Here is a 25,623-nt window from a genome sequence, read left to right as displayed (position 1 = left end):
CCCAGATCATTTGTTCTTTTTATACCGGGGCTGCGTTAGAAATTGGTTTTTGTCCGTTGAAAGGTATGGCTGCCAGGCGGTAGGGGCAATTTCCCTTATACAACGTCATTGAAACATTATGAACACTCTAAAAGTCACAAATTTTGTCAAATTTTCATGAAACTTGCTAAGAATATGTTTTATATACATCTCAAAAAGTTTGCAGAACAGTTCTTTGTGATCTCAGTTGAGCGACCTAGGACCTTTGGGGCTCTTGTTAATAGGGCATTCAACTTAAAAAAGATGTAATGAAGTGATCAATGAGTAATTAGTCACTGGTTTTACCCGTAAATGTGTGTTATTCTGACAAGTGGGTCTTAACAGTGTTTAATCTATTTATTGTGAATTTGTTGTTTTGCAAATTATATTGTTAGTTTTAAAATACCTATTTCAACATCAACAAAACACGAATTACAGAACTGCATGACTGTCTCAAATGAATGTTTAAGTTTGATTTTCCAGCTCAATTTTAAGTATACTGTTTTTTACTTTCTTTAATTTGCATTTTCAGGGAAGGAGTATACAATGTCACAGTGGTGGCCCAAAATCCAGTAAGCTCTATGACCGTGTCCAAATTGCTGTTTATTCTGAACAGATCCTATTGTGATGCACCCAGAATTAGCATCATCAATAAAGCAGATATGAAGGTAGTTTGATGCAAAAATTAATCGTTTTCTCAAGTAACTCAAGTTAATATGAAAACAAAAAGAAGAAATATTTCAAGTTTGGCAAAGTGCTAAATCAGATTATTTCTTTATGCGAAATGTAAATCTGACCCAACAACATTTTTATGTCCCCCACCACTATAGTGGGGGACATATTGTTTTTGCCCTGTCTGTTGGTTTGTTGGTTGTTTATTTGTGTGATTGTTTGTTTGCCCCAACTTTAACATTTGCAATAACTTTTGCAATATTGAAGATAACAACTTGATATTTGGCATGCATGTGTATCTCATGAAGCTGCACATTTTGAGTGGTGAAAGGTCAAGGTCATCCTTCAAGGTCAACGGTCAAATATATAGCTTCAAAGTGGCGCAAAAGGGGACATAGTGTTTCTGACAAACACATATCTTGATTTTTATAGTTATTTTCTATGTCATTCGCTGTTATGAGGCTTGTGGAAAGAAGTTTTTAACTAATAGATGTGTTTGTCTTATATCGCAATCATCTAAGCTCCTTTTTGTTTTGTATAAAATAAGCAAATGTGATTAAACTGTATTGTTGATATGTTTCAGCTCACTTTTAATGTACTTGATAGCTTTATACCCAAATGATACATATACTGAGCTTGATGCTTGAAAATGTCTACATTTCAAACTTCCAAAATCATAAGTAAACTCCTAGAGATGTCCATGAAGTTCAGCTGTTGGCCCTATATTTGAAGTGTATTTTGTATTTGAAGAGGCTGTATTCCCAGCCATTTATAATAGAAGCAGAAGTCCAGCCAAACTGTAACCTCAGCTCCAGCATGACATATGAGTGGAAAGTGGACGGTCATCTTGTAGGAAGTACCAGTAGAGTTCTGGTGCTGCCATCTGGTGGCTTAACCAAGGGGAGTCACTCTGTCATTTTCAAGGTGTGTAATGCTTGAAATAAAAAGAGTTGCACTCTGAAAAACGAGGTTAACCCTTTGCATGCTGGGAAATTTGTCGTCTGCTAAAATGTTGTCTGCTTAATTTCTAAAATTAGCATTTTCTTCGATTTTTTTCAAAGAATACTATCAGAATAGCAAACAGTTTGGATTCTGATGAGACGCCACGTTCTGTGGCGTCTCATCTGGATCCAAACTGTTTGCACAGGCCTTCAAAATTCGCTTCCCGCACTGAAAGAGTTAAATGCATGTGTATATGCAAAGTGTGGTCCCAGATTAGCCTCTGAAGTCTGCACAGGCTAATCTGGGACAACACCTTCCGCCTAATTTGGACTTCATCAAGAAGAGTCTTTCTTTAAACAGCAAATACAATAAAAGAGGAAAGTGTCCTCCCTGTTTCAGACACTAATCTGGAATGATGGTTTAATGCATTAAACCTCCTTTACACAGAGCGGTGCTCAATTTTATAAAATGAGAAACCCTATTTCAGATATGGAACTTGTAGCGTACCATTCTGACCTTATTAACCCTTTGCATGCTGGGAAATTTGTCGTCTGCTAAAATGTCGTCTGCTTAATTTCTAAAATGAGCATTTTCTTCGATTTTTTTCAAATAATATCAGAATAGCAAACAGTTTGGATCCTGATGAGACGCCACGTTCTGTGGCGTCTCATCTGGATCCAAACTGTTTGCAAAGGCCTTCGAAATTCGGTTCCATCACTGAAAGGGTTAAATTCTCTGTTTGGTCTTCAAAGATGCAGCTTAATAACACGTCTAGTCCTAAGAAAGTAGTCTGGTGTTGTATATCTTAACACTTGTTTATTATATCTTGGAAACCATAAATCACAACATTATAGGAAACCATTTAAACGAACTGATATATGATAATAAATATCTTATAGAAATAAGAATACTTTGTTCTGTAAATAAACATACGATTTAACATAATATAATATTGATACTGTAATGTATAAGTTTTGAAAAATATTGCTTTAATGGGGTGCGTCTGACCATTTAACTTAGTAATCAAAGCAGAAGTCTCGAATAGTGAATAGTGATCAATGCAGAAGTCTATAATAGTGAATAGTAGTCAAGGCAGAAGTCTACAATAGTGAATAGTAATCAATGCAGAAGTCTAGAATAGTGAAAAGTAATCAAGGTAGAAGTCTAGAATAGTGAATATGTATCAAGGCAGAAGTCTAGAATAGTGAATCAGTTGATAATCAAGGCAGAAGTCTAGAATAGTGAATCAGTTAGTATTTAAGGAAGAAGTCTAGAATAGTGAATCAGTAAGTTATCAAGGCAGAAGTCTATAATAGTGAATTTATTAGTAATCAGGGCAGAAGTCTAGAATAGTGAATCAGTTAGGAATCAAGGCAGAAGTCTAGAATGGTGAATCATTTAGGAATCAAGGCCTAAGTTTAGAACAGTGAATCACATGGAAAATACTCGTCTGGCTTTCAGGTGTCTATTCCAAGGAAAACGTCTCATGTGTTACCAAAGTGGTTACACTTTTGACATTGGCTGACACAATGAAGAATACATTCATCAACTGGTGGAGATGTAATTATCAACTATATTTTAAATTATGTTTCTTTGCAGGTATCAATGGCAGGAACAATTGTGTTTGCAATCGAGACTACACGAGTTGAGATATCCCACTCTCCACTAGTTGCCCGCATAAAAGGCGGGATATTCCAGACCATTCACCATGGCCACAATATCATAGTGGATGGATCAACGTCATTTGACCCAGATGATGCAGCGAGTCAAGATATCAGGTTTGTTGCTTGCAAAACAGAGTTTTTTGCACGCGCCGAAATAGTTTATTATGAAAAAATTTAGTACATAGAACTTTTAAGAAAATATGGCCTTGATTCAATTTTATTTTATGAATTGGTTCAATTCCCAAATAAGTAAATATTGTAAATACCTTTACTACAGATAGTTGTGTACATGAAACCTTATTGTTAATTCAAGTTGCCCTGTTTTAGTGTATATGTCATCTGCCTATGGACATGGAGGTTACAGGTTCGATCCCCAATGTGTGAGCGTTCTTTAGATCTCCCCCTGACACACCAGTACTGGCTAACTGGTTATACCCAGAAAACGTACTCAAGAGCATTTCAATAAGTCATAGGCAATCTAGCTAAAATCAATAAGTTTTAATTAAACTGAAATAAACTATTAAACCAAGTAACTTTTTGGAATGCCTTTACTGTAGCTAGTTCTGTACATGATTCATGACTGTAAATGAATTTGGTAGGTATCAGTGGGAATGCCTCTACGTCTCCAACAACGGCAAATATGGCTCAAAATGTTACCATAGCAACAACAACTCATGCCAGTTGGCCACTAACTCCTCGGTGCTGAATGTTCCAAGTGGTTGCTTGGTTACAGCCAGAAACTACACCATGCAGCTCAATGTGTACAAAGATGGCCGACAAAATGGGACGGCGTTCCAAACAATAACGGTTGTCAGGGAGACAGAGAGGTTTCTTGAGTAGGTTGAGGAGGATTTATCTGTCACATTCTTGTTTGATATGTTTCGATATAAGTTGTAAATGTTAAAGATATAAGCTTGATTTAGCTTTCATTCCTTTTTATGTCCCCCAGTCTGTACTGGGGGACATATTGTCTGTTGGTTTGTTGGTTTGCGTCAAACTTTAACAATTGCCATAACTTTTGCAATATTGCAGATAGCAACTTCATTTTTGGCATGCATGTGTATCTCATTGAGCTGCACATTTTGAGTGGTGAAAGGTCAAGGTCATCTTTCAAGGTCAAAGGTCAAATAAATGGGTTAAAATCACTCATTTAATATACATGGCCATAACTTTTACAATATTGGTGATAGCAACTTGATATTTGGCATGTATGTGTATCTCATGGAGCTGCGCATTTTGAGTGGTGAAAGGGCAAGTTAAAGGTCAAATATATGGGGGGGGGGGACATAGTGTTTCAAAAACACATCTTGTTTTAGAGTATATTGAAAAGCTGCATTTTGTTATAACCCACAGATAAATAATAAGAATATTTCTCTTTTGAGTGTATTTCAAGTTTGCAAGAGCTTTTTTAACTCTTGCTTTTATATTGTTAGAGTTAATGCCCTTTAGTTAATCTTAAACTTATATTTGGTTTGGAGCATATCATGAAAATTAAAGGAGATGTCAGCCTTGAACATAATATGTAGATTTGTCTCAGTGAGGGTAAGTTTAGCTCTCTCAGTGCTGGAACCAAATTTTAAGGCCTTTGCAAACAGTTTGGATCCAGATTAGACGCCACAGTATGACGCGTCTCATCAGGATCCAAACTGTTTTCTATTCTGATAGTATTCTTTGAAAAAAAAATCAAAGAAAATGCTAATTTTAAAAATTCAGCTGACAACATTTGAGCAGACGACAAATTTCCCAGCATGCAAAGGGTTAGTGCATAAGAACCATAAGTCATGCTTTCATAAGTCACTGGTATTGTCCGAGTGAATATTCATGCTTAAATGTAGTCAAGGGCATATCTTGACTGGATTATGTGGTCTAAACATGAAACTAAACAGGTAGGAAGATTATTGGGAAACCAGTTCTCAAAGCTGAACTGCCAATGCCTTCTGACAACGTGACCTGGTGGAGTATTTCAGACATGACTGTGACAAGTCTAGTTACTGTAAGCATGGTAAGCATTGTGCTCTTTAGAAAAGAAAACCTGCAATGAGTGTGTCAAATCTAACACTAGTTGAGCACTCTTCATACATTTATATTTTTCTTATCTTTTTTTTGTATAAAATAAATTATTTGGACTTGTGCTGCTGTGGTTACATGTCACTAATGTTTGGAAATGGTTGCGAAGTAAAAGTTTTAAAAGGTTGCTGTGGTGTAGTGGATTTGGTGTCCCCTTAGCGGCCCGGAGATCACAGTTCGATCCACACTGTGGTAATTGATGCTCTTTAGATCTCCCCCAAAGTTCTATAAGCCTTAGGTTTTTGATGCGATTGATCTAAAATCGCAGGTTTAAACTAAATATTTGTCTTAATTCCAGTGTCCGAATATCCCGGCCTGCCAAGTTTGTTGAGCCAGTGAACCCCAACAGGAAGGTGTCTTTCTTTGTGGAGTGTACAAACTGCCCACATAGTGGCCTGCGCTATGAATGGTACCTTAAACACGTGGCAGAGTTCAACGTGCATAACGTTGCTAGGGCTCACGACCAAGAGTAAGTACTGGTGATAATAATTCACAGTCCTTTTGAAAAGAAAATCCAGGTCACTATTCCTAAAGCTCATTTAAGTACACAATTTCAATCAATTTGTATTTAGGCAGAAAGTGTTCTCTGCTTAAAAGATGTGAAAATAATTCTCATCTAAATAATATTAACTTGTTGTAAAAACTTTGAATGTACAAAGTCCTGAGCTGGAAATAGAATTTGGAAATCATGCATGTAAGGAATTTCCTTAACTCTCTTAGTGCTGAAACCAAATTTTAAAGGCCTTTGCAAACAGTTTTGATCAAGATCAGACGCCACAAAATGTGGCGTCTGATCGGGATCCAAACTGTTTGCTTTTCTGATAGTAAAAGTGGTCTTTGAAAAAAGTGAAGAAAATTATGATTTTAGAAATTCAGCAGACACCAATTTAGCGACAAATATCCCAGCATGCAAAGGGTTTAGTTTTGTGAATAGAGGCCTTGGCTCCACGACTTTAAATGTTCTCAATATCGAACTTAGTTTTGGCTTTCATTATTGACCAGTCGGCATGATTTAAACAGTCTAGCTTTGATTCTTATTGCTCAAGAATTCACAGAGAAAATTTAACATGCTAAAGGAGATACTGCTGTTATTGTTTAAATTTGAAGGTGTGTTGACAGAGATAAATCTTACAAAATTTTCTAAAGACCACACAATCTTCAAAAAGATTGATAATCGGTCAAAATTAGAACTGCAACTCTAGAGTTATGGCCTTCTGTTTTCATTTGAGTTGGTCAAAATTAGAACTGCAAATCTAGAGTTATGGTCTTTTGTTTACATTTGACTGGGTCAAAATCAGAACTGGAACCATAGAGTTATAGTCTTTTGTTTCTAATTGAAGGTGCGTTGACAAGAATGGCGAGATATACTCGTTGATTCAAAAAGAGGCTGATGAAGAAGTTGAGGAGAAGCTGCGAACACAGAAGGAGAAACTACAACCCAAACCAAGTGGTACTGGGGACTCAGGGTTGAACAAAGGTAATCATGCAAATGTAACTTATCTGGTGCACCAAATAAACTTCATTCAGAATGTGTCACTTCATTATAAAGAGCTTTTTATTTTCTCTTAGGTCTGTAGTTATTGCTCTGAAGTGACATCAATTTCATGTGGTTGACAGTTGTCATTTTTTACTTTTGATTTCTAGAAAAAAGGTTGCAATTTATCACCATGTTTAAAAAAATAAATAAAATGCTTCAACATTGCTAACATTATTTTGTTTTTGGTCCATCAGTATCATTTTATGTCTGCATTTAACATCAAAACTTATGCTACAACATTCCTAACCATCATAACATTGCCATTAGCTACCAAGAACTCTTACTTCTACCTTTTTTAACTTTAAATGCATTCTCTCTTTTTGCATTTATCTTTTTACCGTTAATGTATTCTCAATTTTTTGCAGTCAAAGATCACAAAATACAAACTCAAAATGGTCATCAATTAGAGTAGTGGATGACGATAATGATTTTCTATCAATATCACACGAATTAAAACACCGTCATACTTACCAACTCCCAAAATATGCTCTCTGACCCAGTGGCCGACCAGTCAACGCATTTCCCGCTAACCTTCGGTCAAATCAAGGTGGAGGAGGCCAGTGCCGACATGGTTGCCAACCGACGCCGACGGTCTTCCACTACTGAGAAACCCCTGGGCACATTCCTCAACCTAAAGGAAGAGAAGAGTGCCACCATAGCTAGGGGTCAGCCCAGGGACATTCCAATAATTGGTAACAAGAAAGTGTTTCTTGGTTTGATCCATTCAATGTGTCGCGTTCTGAGAAAACTGGGCATAATGCATGTGCGAAAAGTGACTTCATTTAAACGAAAAATATCATAAAAGCGGAAAGTGTTGTCCCTGATTAGCGTGTGTGGACTGCACAGGGTAATCTGGAAAGACACTTTATGCACATTCATTATGCCCAGGTTCCTCAGAACGCGACTCCAATAATCACAGTAATTGTTCGTATGTTCTAATGATAATCATTTTGCAATCTTAATCAATTAATAATGAGTTAAAATTGTTTAGTCTGACATTGTGCATGATTATATTTTTACAAGGCTGACATAAAATTTCACTAAAACTGTACAAGTTGTTGGGCTAGTGGTTAACACAGAGACTGCCAGTTCTTTCTATCAAAAGATCCCTTGCTACATTAATCATTAAACAATCAACTGCAAATATCTTTTCATAATGCTTTGAAATCAAATAATTTTAGAAATTAAAGAAGCATTTGGACTTTGAGCCTTTTTATAAGTTATATTAGAGCTCCACTCTGTGAAAACCATACTGAATTAGTGTCATCCCAGGTTAGCCTATGCATCTTGGTCAGTTCATGAAGTGTCATCCCAGGTTAGCCTATGCATCTTGGTCAGTTCATGAAGTGTCATCCCAGGTTAGCCTATGCATCTTGGTCAGTTCATGAAGTGTCATCCCAGGTTAGCCTATGCATCTTGGTCAGTTCGTGAAGTGTCATCCCAGGTTAGCCTATGCATCTTGGTCAGTTCATGAAGTGTCATCCCAGGTTAGCCTATGCATCTTGGTCAGTTCATGAATAGTCATCCCAGGTTAGCCTATGCATCTTGGTCAGTTTGTGAAGTGTCATCCCAGGTTAGCCTATGCATCTTGGTCAGTTCGTGAAGTGTCATCCCAGGTTAGCCTATGCATCTTGGTCAGTTTGTGAAGTGTCATCCTAGGTGAGCCTATGCATCTTGGTCAGTTTGTGAAGTGTCATCCTAGGTGAGCCTATGCATCTTGGTCAGTTTGTGAAGTGTCATCCCAGGTTAGCCTATGCATCTTGGTCAGATTCGTGAAGTGTCATCCCAGGTTAGCCTATGCATCTTGGTCAGTTTGTGAAGTGTCATCCTAGGTGAGCCTATGCATCTTGGTCAGTTTGTGAAGTGTCATCCCAGGTTAGCCTATGCATCTTGGTCAGTTTGTGAAGTGTCATCCTAGGTGAGCCTATGCATCTTGGTCAGTTTGTGAAGTGTCATCCTAGGTGAGCCTATGCATCTTGGTCAGATTCGTGAAGTGTCATCCCAGGTTAGCCTATGCATCTTGGTCAGATTCGTGAAGTGTCATCCCAGGTTAGCCTATGCATCTTGGTCAGTTCGTGAAGTGTCATCCCAGGTTAGCTTATGCATCTTGGTCAGATTCGTGAAGTGTCATCCCAGGTTAGCCTATGCATCTTGGTCAGTTCGTGAAGTGTCATCCCAGGTTAGCCTATGCATCTTGGTCAGTTCGTGAAGTGTCATCCCAGGTTAGCCTATGCATCTTGGTCAGTTTGTGAAGTGTCATCCTAGGTGAGCCTATGCATCTTGGTCAGATTCGTGAAGTGTTATCCCAGGTTAGCCTATGCATCTTGGTCAGTTCGTGAAGTGTCATCCCAGGTTAGCCTATGCATCTTGGTCAGATTCGTGAAGTGTCATCCCAGGTTAGCCTATGCATCTTGGTCAGATTCGTGAAGTGTCATCCCAGGTTAGCCTATGCATCTTGGTCAGATTCGTGAAGTGTCATCCCAGGTGAGCCTATGCATCTTGGTCAGATTCGTGAAGTGTCATCCCAGGTTAGCCTATGCATCTTGGTCAGATTCGTGAAGTGTCATCCCAGGTTAGCCTATGCATCTTGGTCAGTTCGTGAAGTGTCATCCTAGGTGAGCCTATGCATCTTGGTCAGTTCGTGAAGTGTCATCCCAGGTTAGCTTATGCATCTTGGTCAGTTCGTGAAGTGTCATCCCAGGTTAGCCTATGCATCTTGGTCAGTTCGTGAAGTGTCATCCTAGGTGAGCCTATGCATCTTGGTCAGTTTGTGAAGTGTCATCCCAGGTTAGCCTATGCATCTTGGTCAGTTCGTGAAGTGTCATCCTAGGTGAGCCTATGCATCTTGGTCAGTTTGTGAAGTGTCATCCCAGGTTAGCCTATGCATCTTGGTCAGTTCGTGAAGTGTCATCCTAGGTGAGCCTATGCATCTTGGTCAGTTCGTGAAGTGTCATCCTAGGTGAGCCTATGCATCTTGGTCAGTTTGTGAAGTGTCATCCTAGGTGAGCCTATGCATCTTGGTCAGAATTTCCATTCAGGAGATACTTTCTTTATAAAAAGTCCATAAAAGCCGAAAGGGAAGTTCAAGATTAGCCTGTGCAGACAACACAGGATAATCAGGGATGACAGTTAAAGCACCTGCATGAAGCCGGTTTATTTAAAGCATGTCTTTATAACATCAATTATGTTATTCCAGGAGAGAAAAAGGATGGTGTAATGTCCAGAGGTCTGCCTATTAGTCAGATAGAGTTTGATGGGGAGGGGATGCCTGGGGAGAGTGGCAGTGCAGGAGGCAGGAATTACCCCAAAGGTATGGAACTACCCCAAAAATAATGTAACTACCCCCAAAGGAAATTTTCTATCCCAATGGAAATTTTCTACCCAAAGTATATAATCTTCTACCCCAATGGTGATCTTCTACCCCAAAGGTAATCTGCTACCCCAAAGGTAATCTTTTACCCTAATGGTAATCTTCTACCCCAAAGGTAATCTGCTACTCCAAAGGTAATCTTCTACCCCAAAGATAATCTGCTACCCCAAAGGTAATCTTTTACCCTAATGGTAATCTTCTACCCCAAAGGTAATCTGCTACTCCAAAGGTAATCTTCTACCCCAAAGATAATCTTCTACTCCAAAGGTTGTTTTTTTTCACTGAGCCATCTGGATGGGCCCAGATGCAGCGTCAACTCACTGTTTGTTCTCAAGAACTCGAGAATGAATTCCAGATTTTATAGTAAAACGATATATCAACACCTCACATGTAGAGCTGTACTGATTCGGTTCGATGAATCGAAAAACCGGTTCAACGCCGTCGATTCGATTTCGATACCAATACGGCCAATTTCGATTCGATTCACTGCAATCCCGATTGATCCGCATTTTAAACCTTACTTTCCAAAACCGTCGTCTAAACGTTCTTGTCATTTGTAATACGTATTGTGATTGGTCAATAGCCAATATGGATCCAATGAATGAATGAATGAATAACATGCTGAGCATTACATCAGCCGGTAAAATGGCTTCTTCAACCATGCCGAAAGAAGCACCGTCAAAATTAAAATTAAAAATAATTCGAACATTTCTGGTTTTCAAAGTTTCTGATGAAAAGGCAACTTGCAAAACGTGTTTTGTTGACGTAAGTTACCCATATGGTTTGTTGACTACACTGTGTGCATTCTGTTAAGAAGTCAACTGGATGTTGTTTATATACTTACATTTTTGTTTGTTGTTGTTTTCTGTTAAACGCATGTGCATTTTATGTTATTTAAGAATAAATCAACAGGATGTTGTGTTCAATAAATGTGTTACACATAAAACAATGTTGCGTTTTAAATTGTATTTCAAAATTTAAACACGTTAAATGTACAACATAATAAGTAAATAACACATACCAAACATATTAATTCATGCTCTGGACAAACCAAACATGACATAGTTTGCAAAATAAGCAGAAAATAGTTTAATTTGAATCAAATCGAAAATAATCAAATCGGACCATTTGGTATCGAAATCGAATCAAATCGAATGATGGGTGAATCGTTACAGCTCTACTCACATGTGATAGCGTCTTGAGTGGGTGGGATTCAGTGCACACAAATATAAACATGTGCTGTTCTCAATAACTTGATAAAAAGTGGACTGTTTAGATAAATTTCATACATAGGTAACTTAAATGCAGACCTCACTTGAGAATACATGTTCAGTCCAATGGCTATTACATGAATAGTCACCGAACCAACAAGATTATTTGTATTTTCAAATTTTCAGCATAATAACATCTTTGTGAAATTTTAAGTATCTTACTTTTATGTATATGAAATGAATTTTAATATTTATTCAAGAATTAAATCATATATTTTTTCAAGAATCATTAACGATATGTATTGGACGTGCTAATCAATCATTGCATATTTGCATGCAATTGCTCTAGTATATAATCACATCCCTTAATCAAGGAATACAGGCAGAAGAACAGCTGTTCAAATTACACAGTCTTTTTGTATAAACACAACATAATTGTGATTACGCTTTACTTTGCATCATTGAAGCCTTAACCACCTAGATGCGTATTTTGACGTAGTCCCATAGAAGGATGTATTTAATTAAAGACCATTATTACTAAATTGAAGTTACAAAGGCTTCATATCCAACCCTTAGACATTGATGAGCAGCAAACAGCATAAAACCTGAACAAACTGCGATTGACTCGCAGGCTGTTCTGGTTTTATGCTGTTTGCACATAGCGTTTTTTACTTTGTTTCTTATGGGAGAAAGGGTTTAAGCAAAAGAAACATATTGTAAACAGTTTTCTATACAAGCATTTGCTTACCTTCAAGAGTTAACAATAATGCTTCTGGACCACAACACCAGGGCCTATATTCACCTACTGATTCTTAGACTTATAAATTAACATATGTTGGTTGTGCCATAAATAAATTGTTCTAAATTATGTTGGCCTCGAATTGTATTTGGATTGCATTCGCGACGTCATCTTAAAGTTCTGTTAAAGGGTTAATCCAGAATTTGTGGGGGATAAATTTGTGAAATTTATTGTGGCGGAAAATTCTGTTTGCCGGGGGTCGGATGGGCATGCGCATTTATACATTTATCTGAATGGACTCTGTGACTACTTGCGTAGTTTATCATCCTTGTCCTTTCGGGTAATTCCAAGTTTACATTTATCTGAATGGACTCTGTGACTACTTGCGTAGTTTATCATCCTTGTCCTTTCGGGTAATTCCAAATTATTAAAGTTTAAGCTGCTTGAACAGAATAAAAAATAGTAGCAATACCGTAGGGTAAAAAACGTTTAGGTGTCAAATCGCTGGCTGAGCGATAAGTTGTATTTTAATGTCCGATTAAGATTGTAAAAAGGTACAAGTAATATTATCGCAAGTGTGGCGATAAAAGTGATCACAAGTGTAGTGATCAAGTAAAAGTATTATCGCAAGTGCGAAAAAGTGTGATCACAAGTGTAGTGATCAATGTCCGATTAAGTATATTATCGCAAGTGCGAAAAAGTGTGATCACAAGTGTAGTGATCAATGTCCGATTAAGTATGTAAAAGGTACAAGTAAAAGTATTGGATCACAAGTGTAGTGATCAAGTAAGTGTTAACGCAAGTGCGCAAAAAGTGTGATCACAAGTGTAGTGATCAATGTCCGATTAAGTATGTAAAAGATCACAAGTGTAGTGATCAAGTAAGTGTTATCGCAAATGCGCAAAAGTGTGATCACAAGTGTAGTGATCAATGTCCGATTAAGTATGTAATTCGCAAGTGCGAAAAAAGTGCGATCACAAGTGTAGTGATCAAGTAAAAGTTTCAGTGTGTCATTAAAAGTGTCATGGCGATTATCATGTAAAAGTGGATACAATGGTCAAGCGATTGGTAGAACTAGGTTTAGCCCAGCAAAGTATATGGTTCTTCCTAGTTCGGTCGCTTGATGAGCAATAGCATTTTTTATTTTGGGTACACGGTGTTGCTACTATAACGGTGTTACTTCACGTTTTGTAATTTTATCGTGTGCTCATCCACCTCCGGTATGTATATTTTCAAAGTAACAGGTTTCCACGAGTGAGTAGCCGATTTTTCGTTGGGCTCGTGGTTACCACCGGCTGTTTTTTCGCTGCGGCCTTTTATATCCCACTTTTTACTCGTATAATATTAAAGAGATCTGTTAGTGAATACTTTGTGCATTCTATTACATTTTGTGATGTTTATTGGGAGGCAAAATATTTTGGAATCGGGTCATTAAACTAGTTAAATGGAGTAATGTGTTGTTTTATCGTTGCAGTCGTAAAATAAGACTTATTAATTTCTGAATATAAATTAATAATATTTATTTTCGCGGAAACGAATGTTGTTTGCTGGTTTCTATAGATACGATTACGGATGTAACGTTATGTACGGAATGCTTCGGTAGATTTCGTTAAAACAATGAAATTACGCATTTCCGTACCACGTGATATTACGTCATTCCGCCTTTTGCAAACTGCCTGTGCTTTTGTTCGGATCGTCAACAAACCCCACCCACCGCACCCTGATTAATATCTCGACTGGTCCGACATCCACATTTTAAGATGCTCAGAGTCGATTTAAAAACATATCTTGCACATAAATGGACTATACATTTGAGCTATACGATTCTGCCGGAAAGTTCTCTATTTCCAGTACATGTACCCCGGCTCATGGCGGGCTCCTAAAATCTGATAGCAGACATTCACACCCATTTTGGTGCCGGGGCCAGGCCACACCACTTACAGTCGATCGAGATGGTGCCAAACTTGGTCTTGTACAACTGGGGCGCTTTCCAGCGGACAGCGTGACTCGGCGCTTGGACTGTCTTCATCGAATGCTACAATGGACAAACGCACTGTCGCACGTTTATATAGAGCACATGCATTCTGCCGGTGAACAATGAACTGTCTCGTGTTTAATATAAGTGCACAGGAATTTTTGATGCCACTTCCATATCCGAACATTCACTTTGGCGTCGTTTTTTATATTCTGTCTGTTTTTTTTTTTTTTTTTTATTGTCATATGAGCCTTTTTATGTGTTATTATGTCTTGTAATTTTATTGTCATAGATTTCTTGTTGCATTTGCCTTCCTGTCGCAGTGCCGGAAAATTCTGTTTGCCGGGGGTCGGATGGGCATGCGCATTTATACATTTATCTGAATGGACTCTGTGACTACTTGCGTAGTTTATCATCCTTGTCCTTTCGGGTAATTCCAAGTTTACATTTATCTGAATGGACTCTGTGACTACTTGCGTAGTTTATCATCCTTGTCCTTTCGGGTAATTCCAAATTATTAAAGTTTAAGCTGCTTGAACAGAATAAAAAATAGTAGCAATACCGTAGGGTAAAAAACGTTTAGGTGTCAAATCGCTGGCTGAGCGATAAGTTGTATTTTAATGTCCGATTAAGATTGTAAAAAGGTACAAGTAATATTATCGCAAGTGTGGCGATAAAAGTGATCACAAGTGTAGTGATCAAGTAAAAGTATTATCGCAAGTGCGAAAAAGTGTGATCACAAGTGTAGTGATCAATGTCCGATTAAGTATATTATCGCAAGTGCGAAAAAGTGTGATCACAAGTGTAGTGATCAATGTCCGATTAAGTATGTAAAAGGTACAAGTAAAAGTATTGGATCACAAGTGTAGTGATCAAGTAAGTGTTAACGCAAGTGCGCAAAAAGTGTGATCACAAGTGTAGTGATCAATGTCCGATTAAGTATGTAAAAGATCACAAGTGTAGTGATCAAGTAAGTGTTATCGCAAATGCGCAAAAGTGTGATCACAAGTGTAGTGATCAATGTCCGATTAAGTATGTAATTCGCAAGTGCGAAAAAAGTGCGATCACAAGTGTAGTGATCAAGTAAAAGTTTCAGTGTGTCATTAAAAGTGTCATGGCGATTATCATGTAAAAGTGGATACAATGGTCAAGCGATTGGTAGAACTAGGTTTAGCCCAGCAAAGTATATGGTTCTTCCTAGTTCGGTCGCTTGATGAGCAATAGCATTTTTTATTTTGGGTACACGGTGTTGCTACTATAACGGTGTTACTTCACGTTTTGTAATTTTATCGTGTGCTCATCCACCTCCGGTATGTATATTTTCAAAGTAACAGGTTTCCACGAGTGAGTAGCCGATTTTTCGTTGGGCTCGTGGTTACCACCGGCTGTTTTTTCGCTGCGGCCTTTTATATCCCACTTTTTACTCGTATAATATTAAAGAGATCTGTTAGTGAATACTTTGTGCATTCTATTACATTTTGTGATGTTTATTGGGAGGCAAAATATTTTGGAATCGGGTCATTAAACTAGTTAAATGGAGTAATGTGTTGTTTTATCGTTGCAGTCGTAAAATAAATAAATTGTTCTAAATTATTAGTTTTGTAAAAAGAGGGTTTAATTTCCATTTCATATTGAAATGTTTAATACCATTAGAGTTTTTCAGTTTTAAGAAGATTCTTCATTTTGAGACTTGAGTCAAAAAAATGTTTAGTGAATAAGGGCCCAGTTCTATTTTTAGTCCTTATATTGTTTTCATGTGTTGACATGTTTCAGTGATTGTTGAGGAGCAGCCAGGTGGAGACAGGGGATCAGGTACGGGCCTGCCCCCAGATAACAAAGGTAAGAGCATGATCTGGAATTTTGTACAGTATAATGAGAACATGATCTAGAATAGTGTACAGAGTAGTGGGGTGAAGTGAACACAGTAGTGGGATGTAGTGTACACAGTAGTGGGGTGTACTGTACACAGGAGTCGGGTGTAGTGTACACAGTAGTGGGGTGTACTGTACACAGTAGTGGGGCGAAGTGTACAGAGTAGTGGGGTGTAGTGTACAGAGTAGTGGGGCGTAGTGTACACAGTAGTGGGGCGTAGTGTACAGAGTAGTGGGGTGAAGTGAACACAGTAGTCGGGTGTAGTGTACACAGTAGTGGGGTGTACTGTACACAGTAGTCTGGTGTAGTGTACACAGTAGTGGGATGTAGTGTACACAGTAGTGGGGCGTAGTGTACAGAGTAGTGAGGGGATACACAGTAGTGGGATGTAGTGTACACAGTAGTGGGGTGTACTGTACACAGTAGTCGGGTGTAGTGTACACAGTAGTGGGATGTAGTGTACACAGTAGTGGGGCGTAGTGTACAGAGTAGTGAGGGGATACACAGTAGTGGGGTGTAGTGTACACAGTAGTGGGGTGTAGTGTACACAGTAGTGGGGTGTAGTGTACACAGTAGTGGGGTGTAGTGTACACAGTAGTGAGGTGTAGTGTACACGGTAGTGAGGTGTAGTGTACACAGTTGTGGGGTGTAGTGTACACAGTAATGGGGTGTAGTGTACACAGTAGTGGGGTGTAGTGTACACAGTAGTGGGGTGTAGTGTACACATTAGTGAGATGAAGTGTACACAGTAGTGGGGTGTAGTGTACACAGTAGTGAGGTGTAGTGTACACATTAGTGGGGTGTAGTTAAGTGGAATGTAGTGTACACAGGAGATGTAGTGTATACAGTAGTGATGTGTAGTGTACACAGTAGTGAGGTTTAGTGTACACAGTAGTGAGGTGTAGTGTACACAGTAGTTGGATGTAGTGTACAGAGTAGTGGGGTGTAGTGAACAGGATAGTGGGGTGTAGTGTACACAGTAGTGGGGTGTAATGTACAGAGTACAGGGGTGTAGTGTACACAGTAGTGAGGTGTAATGTACAGAGTAGTGGAGTGTAGTATACACAGTAGTGGGGTGTAATTTACAGAGTTGCGGGGTGTAATGTACAGAGTAGTGAGGTGTAGTGTACACAGTAGTGGGGTGTAGTGTACACAGTAGTGGGGTGTAATGTACAGAGTAGTGAGGTGTAGTGTACACAGTAGTGAGGTGTAGTGTACACAGTAGTGTGGTGTAGTGTACACAGTAGTGGGGTGTAGTGTACACAGTAGTGGGGTGTAGTGTACAGAGTAGTGGGGTGTAGTGTACACAGTAGTTGGGTGTAGTGTACACAGTAGTGTGGTGTAATGTACAGAGTAGTGATGTGTACTGTAACAGTAGTGAGGTGTAGTGTACACAGTAGTGGGGTGTAATGTACACAGTAGTGGGGTGTAGTATACACAGTAGTGGGGTGTAATGTACACAGTAGTGGGGTGTAGTGTACACAGTAGTGGGGTGTAGTGTACAGAGTAGCGGGTCGTAGTGTACACAGTAGTGGGGTGTAGTATACAGAGTAGTGGGGTGTAGTATACACAGTAGTGGGGAGTAGTGAACAGAGTAGTGGTGTGAATCAACTGGTGATAAGATACCCTGCAATTTATATTTGTCATCTGACAAACAGAAACACCTCAAAGGATTGTTGTACAAATTGGTAGGGTGAATTAAAAAGTACCATGCACTTTATTTCTCCCATATAACAAACATAAAACACTTGTTAGGGGTGCTGTACAAATTGATAGGGATAGCATATGATTGGAAAATGGACCAAGCAATTTGAAGACCAATCGATCATGAAGGTAGACATATCATTAGAAATCTTTTGCAAAATAGTAAAAATAGACAAGATGAAGGAAATTTTTATCGGTGAGAAAAGGGCAGAGCAAAAGGCATGTAAAACCTGATGGCAAAGTAAAAGACTTTCTAATAAAATTTTACCAAAATTTGACCAAGCGATGCAGAACTTGCAATTAACAAAGGTAAAATCTTCATGAAAAATGTTTGTAAAAATCTGCAGAAATCACAAATTGCTTATTGATCTGGGTCTGGAAAGAAAAATTAGGGAAATCATCAACATAAAGCCGTCCTCTTTATTGTACAATTTAAAATCATACAGAAGAAGATTGGGCAAAAAGCCAAAAGATCGCCAATCTAAGAAAGACTTATTCCTCCTGCTGCATCTAGGTCATAGTGTGTTGTAACCCCTAGTTATTACAAAAACATTCAATATTCAAAGAGCTTATCAATTGATTGATATTTAAACAATAGTGTCACTTTACAAATAAAACAGAATCACAAACAGTGGGGTCATATTCTTAAAAAGTGTCAAGAGCTTTCCAAGCCGGATTGCCCTTGTACATGGACTGCCGATCAAATAGAAAATCTACAACAACTGCTATAGAAGACTGAAAGCACTGACATTTCCCATTAAACCTGTCAACCCCTACCATCCATCCCCATTGTAGCTGTCAGCCATATTGATCTACAGCAACTGGTACCGCACAATGTTCCAGAATTACACCATAGACCACACTAGTCTTGCACTGCCTGCTCTGTGTTATTCAGTACGTTTCAGTGCAGACCAATTTCCTATGCAATTAGTGCTGTAAATGCAAGCAGGCCCATGAATTATTTTGATAGACATCAACCCTTTAAATATTTTATACCCAAACCAGAAATTAGCTACATCACTACCTTTTGATTTATTTTTCGCCATTTACTTGTACAAAAATTGTGTTCTTTTTCTGTCCAAAATCTATGTTGTAGAGTAGCAAACTATCATTGAGATTAATTATTTCTTGTGCTTAAAGGGACTTTTAAACAGATTTTGGCATATATTGAAGTTTGTTATTAAATGCTTTATATAAATAAGGGTAAACAGTGGATCTAAAAAGCTCCAGTAAAAACAAGAATAAAATTTGAGAAAAAAACAACTTCAAAGGGGCTCGAACCACTGACCCCTGGAGTAGAAGTCTACCGATTAGACCACTCGGCCATCCGTGCTCATAAAATGAGTGATGTACTTAATAGTTTATATAAGCAATGCTCGTAGTGTCACAAAATATAACGACAACAACAGCACTCTCCAATTTATTCAATCGTTTTCACTGCAACGCGTTATAATTTTCAGGTTTTTAAAAAAAAATTGCCTTGTTAGCACACTAGAGGCCACACTTCTTGTCTGATCTTCATGAAACTTTGTCAGAAGATATGTCCCTTTGATTGAAAAACATGGGGCATTGCATTTTTCCTTATACTGCTAAAGTAAAACATTGCTAACACTGAGGTTGCAATATTCTTCAACGTTTAGTTTAATATGCACTTTTCATTTCAATATCTTGAACAGGGATGTTGTTGTTTTGAATTATTTGTGACTGTATTTTATAACTGTGTTTATGCAAACATGGACATGGTGTCGTACTTTAACCCATTTATGCCTAGTGGACTCTCCCATCCTTCTTAATTGAATCAATTTATTTCCAAAATTAGGGATGTCTAGTATATTTATTTCTATATTTAGAATATTTCATACAGAAATTCCTTTAAGCAAACAGCGCAGACCAAGATGAGAAGCCGTATCATGCGGCGTCTCATCTGAGTCTACGCTGTTTGCCAAGGCCTTTTTTTTTTCAAGAAGCTAGGCATAAATGGGTGTAGGAATTGACCTTTCGACAGCGAGAGTGAAGCCACGCCCCCCGATTTCAAGGGAGGTCACTCCGCCGAAGTCCGTCATAAAACTGGCTACGCGAATCGGTACGTTGGAAGATATTCCCAAAGATTTCGGTCCAAATTACATGAAATGTTTCTATTGCTATCATGCTTTATTTAAAATGTGTTAAATGTAATGTATCAAATGGGTGTTTAGCTCCCCTCAAAGATATAGTACCAGAAAGGCCGTTTGCCAAAAAGGCTTCCCAAAAAGTCCGCATCAGTGAGCCAAAAAACGCCTCATGGTATACCAGAAAGGCCATACAATATTTTTATTATAATTGAATAGTTATGCTGAATATAATTATCATATCTATGAAATAGTCATAACTTTTTTATTAGTCTACTTAAAAATCGTTAATTTTATAGTCAAAGTCGGCCAATTATCGTAAATTATCACATACAGTATGCATTGTTCGTTTGTCACAATACTTTTCATTGAGTAACAGATATTTCAGTTTTTTAATTTAAAGCCGTTAATTTTGCAACCGATGGCAACATTGCAAATGTGGCACAAGTAAGTAAATTTATTATATAAGAAGACAAAGAACGTTTTATTGAAATCCGATATAACACATATCTATAATGCGTTTGGTCAAAATGACCCATGAGCATTGTTATAATCGTATAACATAGTAAATGTCGTCAAAAAAGTAACATACACAAGATATTAATTTCCTCTTAAACTATTTTTGCAATGTTTAAAATATAAGAAGTTGAAAGAATTTTCATGTACAAAAAAAACTCGCTAATCAGACTGGGTATCAAAGTGTCAAGGGTCATTCACAGTTTGCGGCATCTGTTTTGATAACGGATTAGTAGAAAGCCCACATATGGTGTAAAATGACATTTATTGGCACCTATTGATAATTACATGCGCATTTTAAAATAGTTTCTTAACTTTTAACGATATACAACTAGCTACATTAAATTCGGAAGATTTAAACCGAAAGAAATAAAAATGCTCTATTTTATGTGATATTATTAAAATTTATAACTGATTGTCTTTAATATTACGCATTTCATTAGCATTAATAATCTAGTTAGCCAAGTTTAGAATGTTTTTTTATTAGCCGACTGCATTAGAATGTCAAATTTATTTAACGTTAGCCACCTTTAAAAATATGGTTTTAAATGTTCCTTTCTAATTTCACTATATAGAGGAAAAACAAGTAAAAAGTGATACTCGTTTTCTATAGCGCGTCCGTTGCAATACTTACATATTCTATTTTCGCGTAGTATCTTATTATAACGACCTTAGAACAAACGTCGAGGTGTTTTGCTTTCGGGCGATAGCTTAATATGTTGAGATTAAGCTGTTCGTTGAGACGACTACAAAGACGAATCCAACGTTTGCATTTTTTAAGATTAGTACCCGGTTAATGGAACGGAAAAAACGTAGTTCCATCTTTTAACCGTTCTGGATACATTGTGTCTGAATAACAAGTTCCATTACAGCACCTTTTAACCATTTTCTTTGCTTAAAACACAGCATTACGTATAAGCTTATGTGACGAACAACGGCGAGTTTGACGGACAAAATGGCGGATAGAAACGGGCCTAATCTATGCAGTAATCTGATTGGTTAATAAGCCTGTCAATCAATCGGCTGTCGAAAGGTCAATTATAAATATGTTCCAATTAAACTTACAGTTTTGAAGAACAAGCAATTTAACTCTGTATGATGCATTTGTGTATCATAAAATTTGTCAAAATCATTAAACAGAAAAATGTAATGCTCTCTTTGAAATACACACTTTATTCCAAGAATAATGTTATATTCCAACTTCACATAACAGTATGTTCATTACCGTATACGTGCGCTTATAAGACGCATTTTTAAGACTCAAATTAATAAGTTAAAGTGGGGGTCGCGTCTTATAAGCGAGATACTTGTGAAAATAAGTGAAAATTTTCAAAATATCGAGTTTACTGGGCTTACGCTGGCCAAGTTGGACACTTGTCAATTGTTTTGAATCATCGCGGCAGCCATTTGCATTTTCTCTAAAGTCTGTATTTGCCCGTACCGTGTATCGGAACGCTATGTTCAGTTACCGATTAACTTGAAATAAAATGTATCCTTATTGATTTGTTGTCTATTATTTTTTATTTGAATTTTGTTATTTTGTGGTCGTAAGGCGTTATATTGTCCATGGTTATACTTGAAAAGTTTGTATCACCCGATTGTCTGCGCGCGACGTCGTTAAATGTCATATAAATTGGACATATTAGTATATGTGTGTAAGCGTCGACACGATGCCAAACATGTTTAAAATAACAGCAAAATCAGTTCGCAGTTTGAAACTGTTAATTGTTAAATAAACACGCCATTACAAGTGCTTCTTGACAAATTTGTATCACCTGATCGTCTTTGTTAGACGCTGTTAATTGTCAATTAAGACATAATTGGCAATAAGGGTATCGTCTGAAAATAGTTACCAGTTTGCAACTGTCAATTGTTAAATAAACACGTTCATTCAGACGACCCCCTTATGCAGATGACACCTTATTTATTAGGGACCCACGACAGCGGGAGCAAAGAGCGACCGCATGCAAATTATCCACAGGTGGCTTTCTTCTTGACCCGTGATTTCACTCTATCACGCGATTGGCTAATTTTATGAAAGTAGGCATTACCTATAGACAATGGGCGTAACATTTGCATGATCAAGATAATCTATATCTGCCTCTTAGTTTTCAATACCCGTCAAACAATACAATTATATTTACAAATTACAACTACTGGAATCGTCAAAATGAAACGCAAACATAACTCGTATGATGTGACATTTAAGTCGAAAGTGCTCGAGTACGCAAAAACACATTCGAATCGTGCAACCGAGCGTGAATTTGGAGTTACCGAGAAAATGGTTAGAGACTGGTAGTCAAAGGAAATAAAGTTGTTGAACATGGAGTCTCGATCTGTCAAGACAATGCAGCAAATTTTTTTCTTAGAAATTGTGTTAATTTGATAATTATTTTTACTGTATGAATAATACTTGAAAATAAATTAAAACCTACTTATATATCATGAAATAAACAAATATTATTTACTTTGTTGTTTGATTGTTTTATTTTTCGGACTTGCGTGAATTACTAATTGTATGCAGCGCGAGTTTGAAAAATTCTCAATGTGTTTCTAATTGATTTTCTTCAACATTCTGCCGTTTTTTTTGGCCGATGAAAACGGCAAAATTTGACCGTGTCTTACACGCGGGTCAGTCTTAAATCCACCGATAATAAAGTCCGAAATCGGGGTGCGTCTTATAAGCAAGGGCGTCTTATAAGCGCACGTATATGGTATATAATAGATTAAACAGCACTTGCATCTTGAAACAATTCCACAGAAAGGTGTGCCATTAGTCAGAAGTGTTTCCTGAAACACAATGATTTATAATTTTTTATGGAATCAACTTGTATAATACCCTTGTTCCCAAGCTTGTTTGAAAAGCTGTGCTGCAAAACAAAAGATGCTCATTCTGTTCAGTATCTTATTATGAATACCATGATGTACTTAATACAATGATGTACCTTATATAAAGGCTGCCTGTTTAATAATACATGATCTGTTGAACTAAAGTTTTAGCAAAGATTTTCGTTTTTAGATGATTATTGACTTTGTTGATAGGACTAATAAAAATATAAACTTCAGGCAAAGGAAACGATGTAGATATTAAAGAAATTAGGACTCGATTGATCATTATTTGGAAAGTACATTAAGAATAACAAATAAAATTGTATTTTCTTTGCAGGGGACAAGGTCGCAGAAGCTGATGATGGCTTGGACAAACTGATAAGGGCCAGTGGGGATCCGGGTCGACCCCGTACCCTCCTTGACCGACCACTGACCCAGGAACTCCCTCTGCCAGCAGAGAGAACCCGGACTGGTCTCCATAGTGAATCACTAGTGATCAAACCAGGGGTGCTCAGGCAGAGTTTAACGTACCTTGTGGGTGTGAGAGTCTACCATGACGGTAAGGGCTTTAAAAAACTGAGATAAATATAAATGAGCCCTGCTATGGGAAAATAGGGCTTAAGTCATGTGCGTTAAGGGTTGTCCAGCCTGTGCAGTCCTCAGACACAAAGGCAGGGTTGTCCAGCATGTGCAGTCCTCAGAGCCACAGGCTGTTTTTGTGACAAACTTGTACATACCACATTGGTGTCCCAGTCTACCATACTGGTAAGAACAAGTTTAAACAGTTATGTGCCCTTGGCCCTTATTCTCCTACAAAATCTTAACCTGTGCCCTTGGCCCTTATTCTCCTACAGAATCATTACCTGTGCCCTTGGCCCTTAGTCTCCTACAGAATCTTTACCTGTGCCCTTGGCCCTTGTTCTCCTACAGAATCTTATCCTGTGCCCTTGGTCTTTATTTTCCTACAGAATCTTAACCTGTGCAATTGGCCCTTATTCTCCCACAGAATCTTAACCTGTGCCCTTGGTCCTTATTCTCCTACAGAATCTTAACCTGTGCCCTTGGCCCTTATTCTCCTACAGAATCGTAACCTGTGCCCTTGGCCCTTATTCTCTTACAGAATCTTAAGCTGGAGTCTTAAAACAAAGAATATTCTTAATTTTTAGCTCACCTGATTGCTCAGGTGAGCTTTTCTGACCGGTCTTTGTCTGTCGTCCGTCCGTCCCTTAATATTTGCTCGTAAACACTCTAGATGCCACATTTCTTGTCCCATATTCATGAAACTTGGTCAGAAGCTTGGCCCCAATAAAATCTCGGCTGAGTTCGAAACTGGGTTGTGCCGAGTCAAAAACTAGGTCACTAGGTCAAACAAAAGAAAACCTTGTTAACACTGTAGAAGTCGCATTTTATGTTCAATCTTCATGTAACTTTGTCAAAATGTTTTTCTTAATGATATCTTGATTGAGTTCAAAAGTGGTTCCAGTCTGTTGAAAAACATGGCCGCCAGTGGGCGGGGCAGTTTTCCTTGTTTGGCTATAGAGAAACCTTGTAAACACTCTAGAAGTCACAATGTTCGCCAAATCATCATGATAGGTGGTCAAAACATTGATTTAATTGATATCTCGGACGAGTTCGAAAATGGTACAGATCGGTGAAAAAACATGGCCGCCAGTGGGCGGGGCATTTTTTTCTATATGTATAGTGGCAGTTTTCCCTATTTGGCTATATAGAAACATTGTAAACACTCTAGAAGTCACAATTTTTTTCCAATCATCATCAAAGTTGGTCAAAACATTGGTTTTATTGATATCTCAGACGAGTTTGAAAATGGTCCAGATCGCTGAAAAAACATGGCCGCCAGTGTGCGGGGCATTTTTCTCTATATGTATATAGTGAAAACGTTTACACTCTAGAAGTCACATTTTTTGCCCAATTTTCATGAAATTTGGTCAGAACATTTGTTTCTTTGATACAAGAGTTGAGTTCAAAAATGGTTTCGGCAAACCTTGTGATCAAACACTATTGAAGTCACATTTTTATGCCCCCCTTCGAAGAAGAGGGGGTATATTGTTTTGCTCATGTCGGTCCGTATGTCTGTCCACCAGATGGTTTCCGAATGATAAGTCGAGACCGCTTAGGCCTAGGATCATGAAACTTCATAGGTACGTTGATCATGACTCACAGATGACCTCTACTGATTTTGAGGTCACTAGGTCAAAGGTCAAGGTCACGGTGACCCGAAATAGTAAAATGATTTCTGGATAACTCAAGAACGTTTATGCCTAGGATCATGAAACTTCATAGGTACATTGATCGTGACTCACAGATGACCCCTATTGATTTTCAGGTCACTAGATCAAAGGTCAAGGTCACGGTGACCCAAAACAGTAAAATGGTTT

At 37.9% G+C, this 25,623-nt stretch overlaps 1 protein-coding gene and 1 long non-coding RNA gene across 2 annotated transcripts in view; both read left to right on the top strand.

Annotated features, from left to right (window-relative positions):
• LOC127854677 (polycystic kidney disease 1-related protein-like) overlaps positions 1-25,623 on the top strand; it is a 177,235-nt gene that overhangs the window by 10,708 nt on the left and 140,904 nt on the right. Inside the window, exons 9-18 of the mRNA XM_052389738.1 lie at positions 551-686; positions 1,441-1,614; positions 3,232-3,410; positions 3,896-4,132; positions 5,662-5,832; positions 6,704-6,840; positions 7,401-7,592; positions 10,097-10,210; positions 15,969-16,034; positions 23,562-23,783. Coding sequence (XP_052245698.1) covers positions 551-686; positions 1,441-1,614; positions 3,232-3,410; positions 3,896-4,132; positions 5,662-5,832; positions 6,704-6,840; positions 7,401-7,592; positions 10,097-10,210; positions 15,969-16,034; positions 23,562-23,783 — 1,628 coding nt within the window. The remainder of the gene's footprint in view (positions 1-550; positions 687-1,440; positions 1,615-3,231; positions 3,411-3,895; positions 4,133-5,661; positions 5,833-6,703; positions 6,841-7,400; positions 7,593-10,096; positions 10,211-15,968; positions 16,035-23,561; positions 23,784-25,623) is intronic.
• LOC127855822 (uncharacterized) lies at positions 12,370-15,734 on the top strand. Its single transcript, XR_008037762.1, has 2 exons — positions 12,370-12,979; positions 15,046-15,734. It is a non-coding gene; the product is annotated as an uncharacterized LOC127855822 (long non-coding RNA).

The sequence above is a fragment of the Dreissena polymorpha genome, chromosome 13 (genome assembly GCF_020536995.1).
Source record: "Dreissena polymorpha isolate Duluth1 chromosome 13, UMN_Dpol_1.0, whole genome shotgun sequence".
Classification (NCBI taxonomy): Eukaryota; Metazoa; Mollusca; class Bivalvia; order Myida; family Dreissenidae; genus Dreissena; species Dreissena polymorpha.
This window is presented reverse-complemented; position numbering and strand designations above follow the sequence as displayed.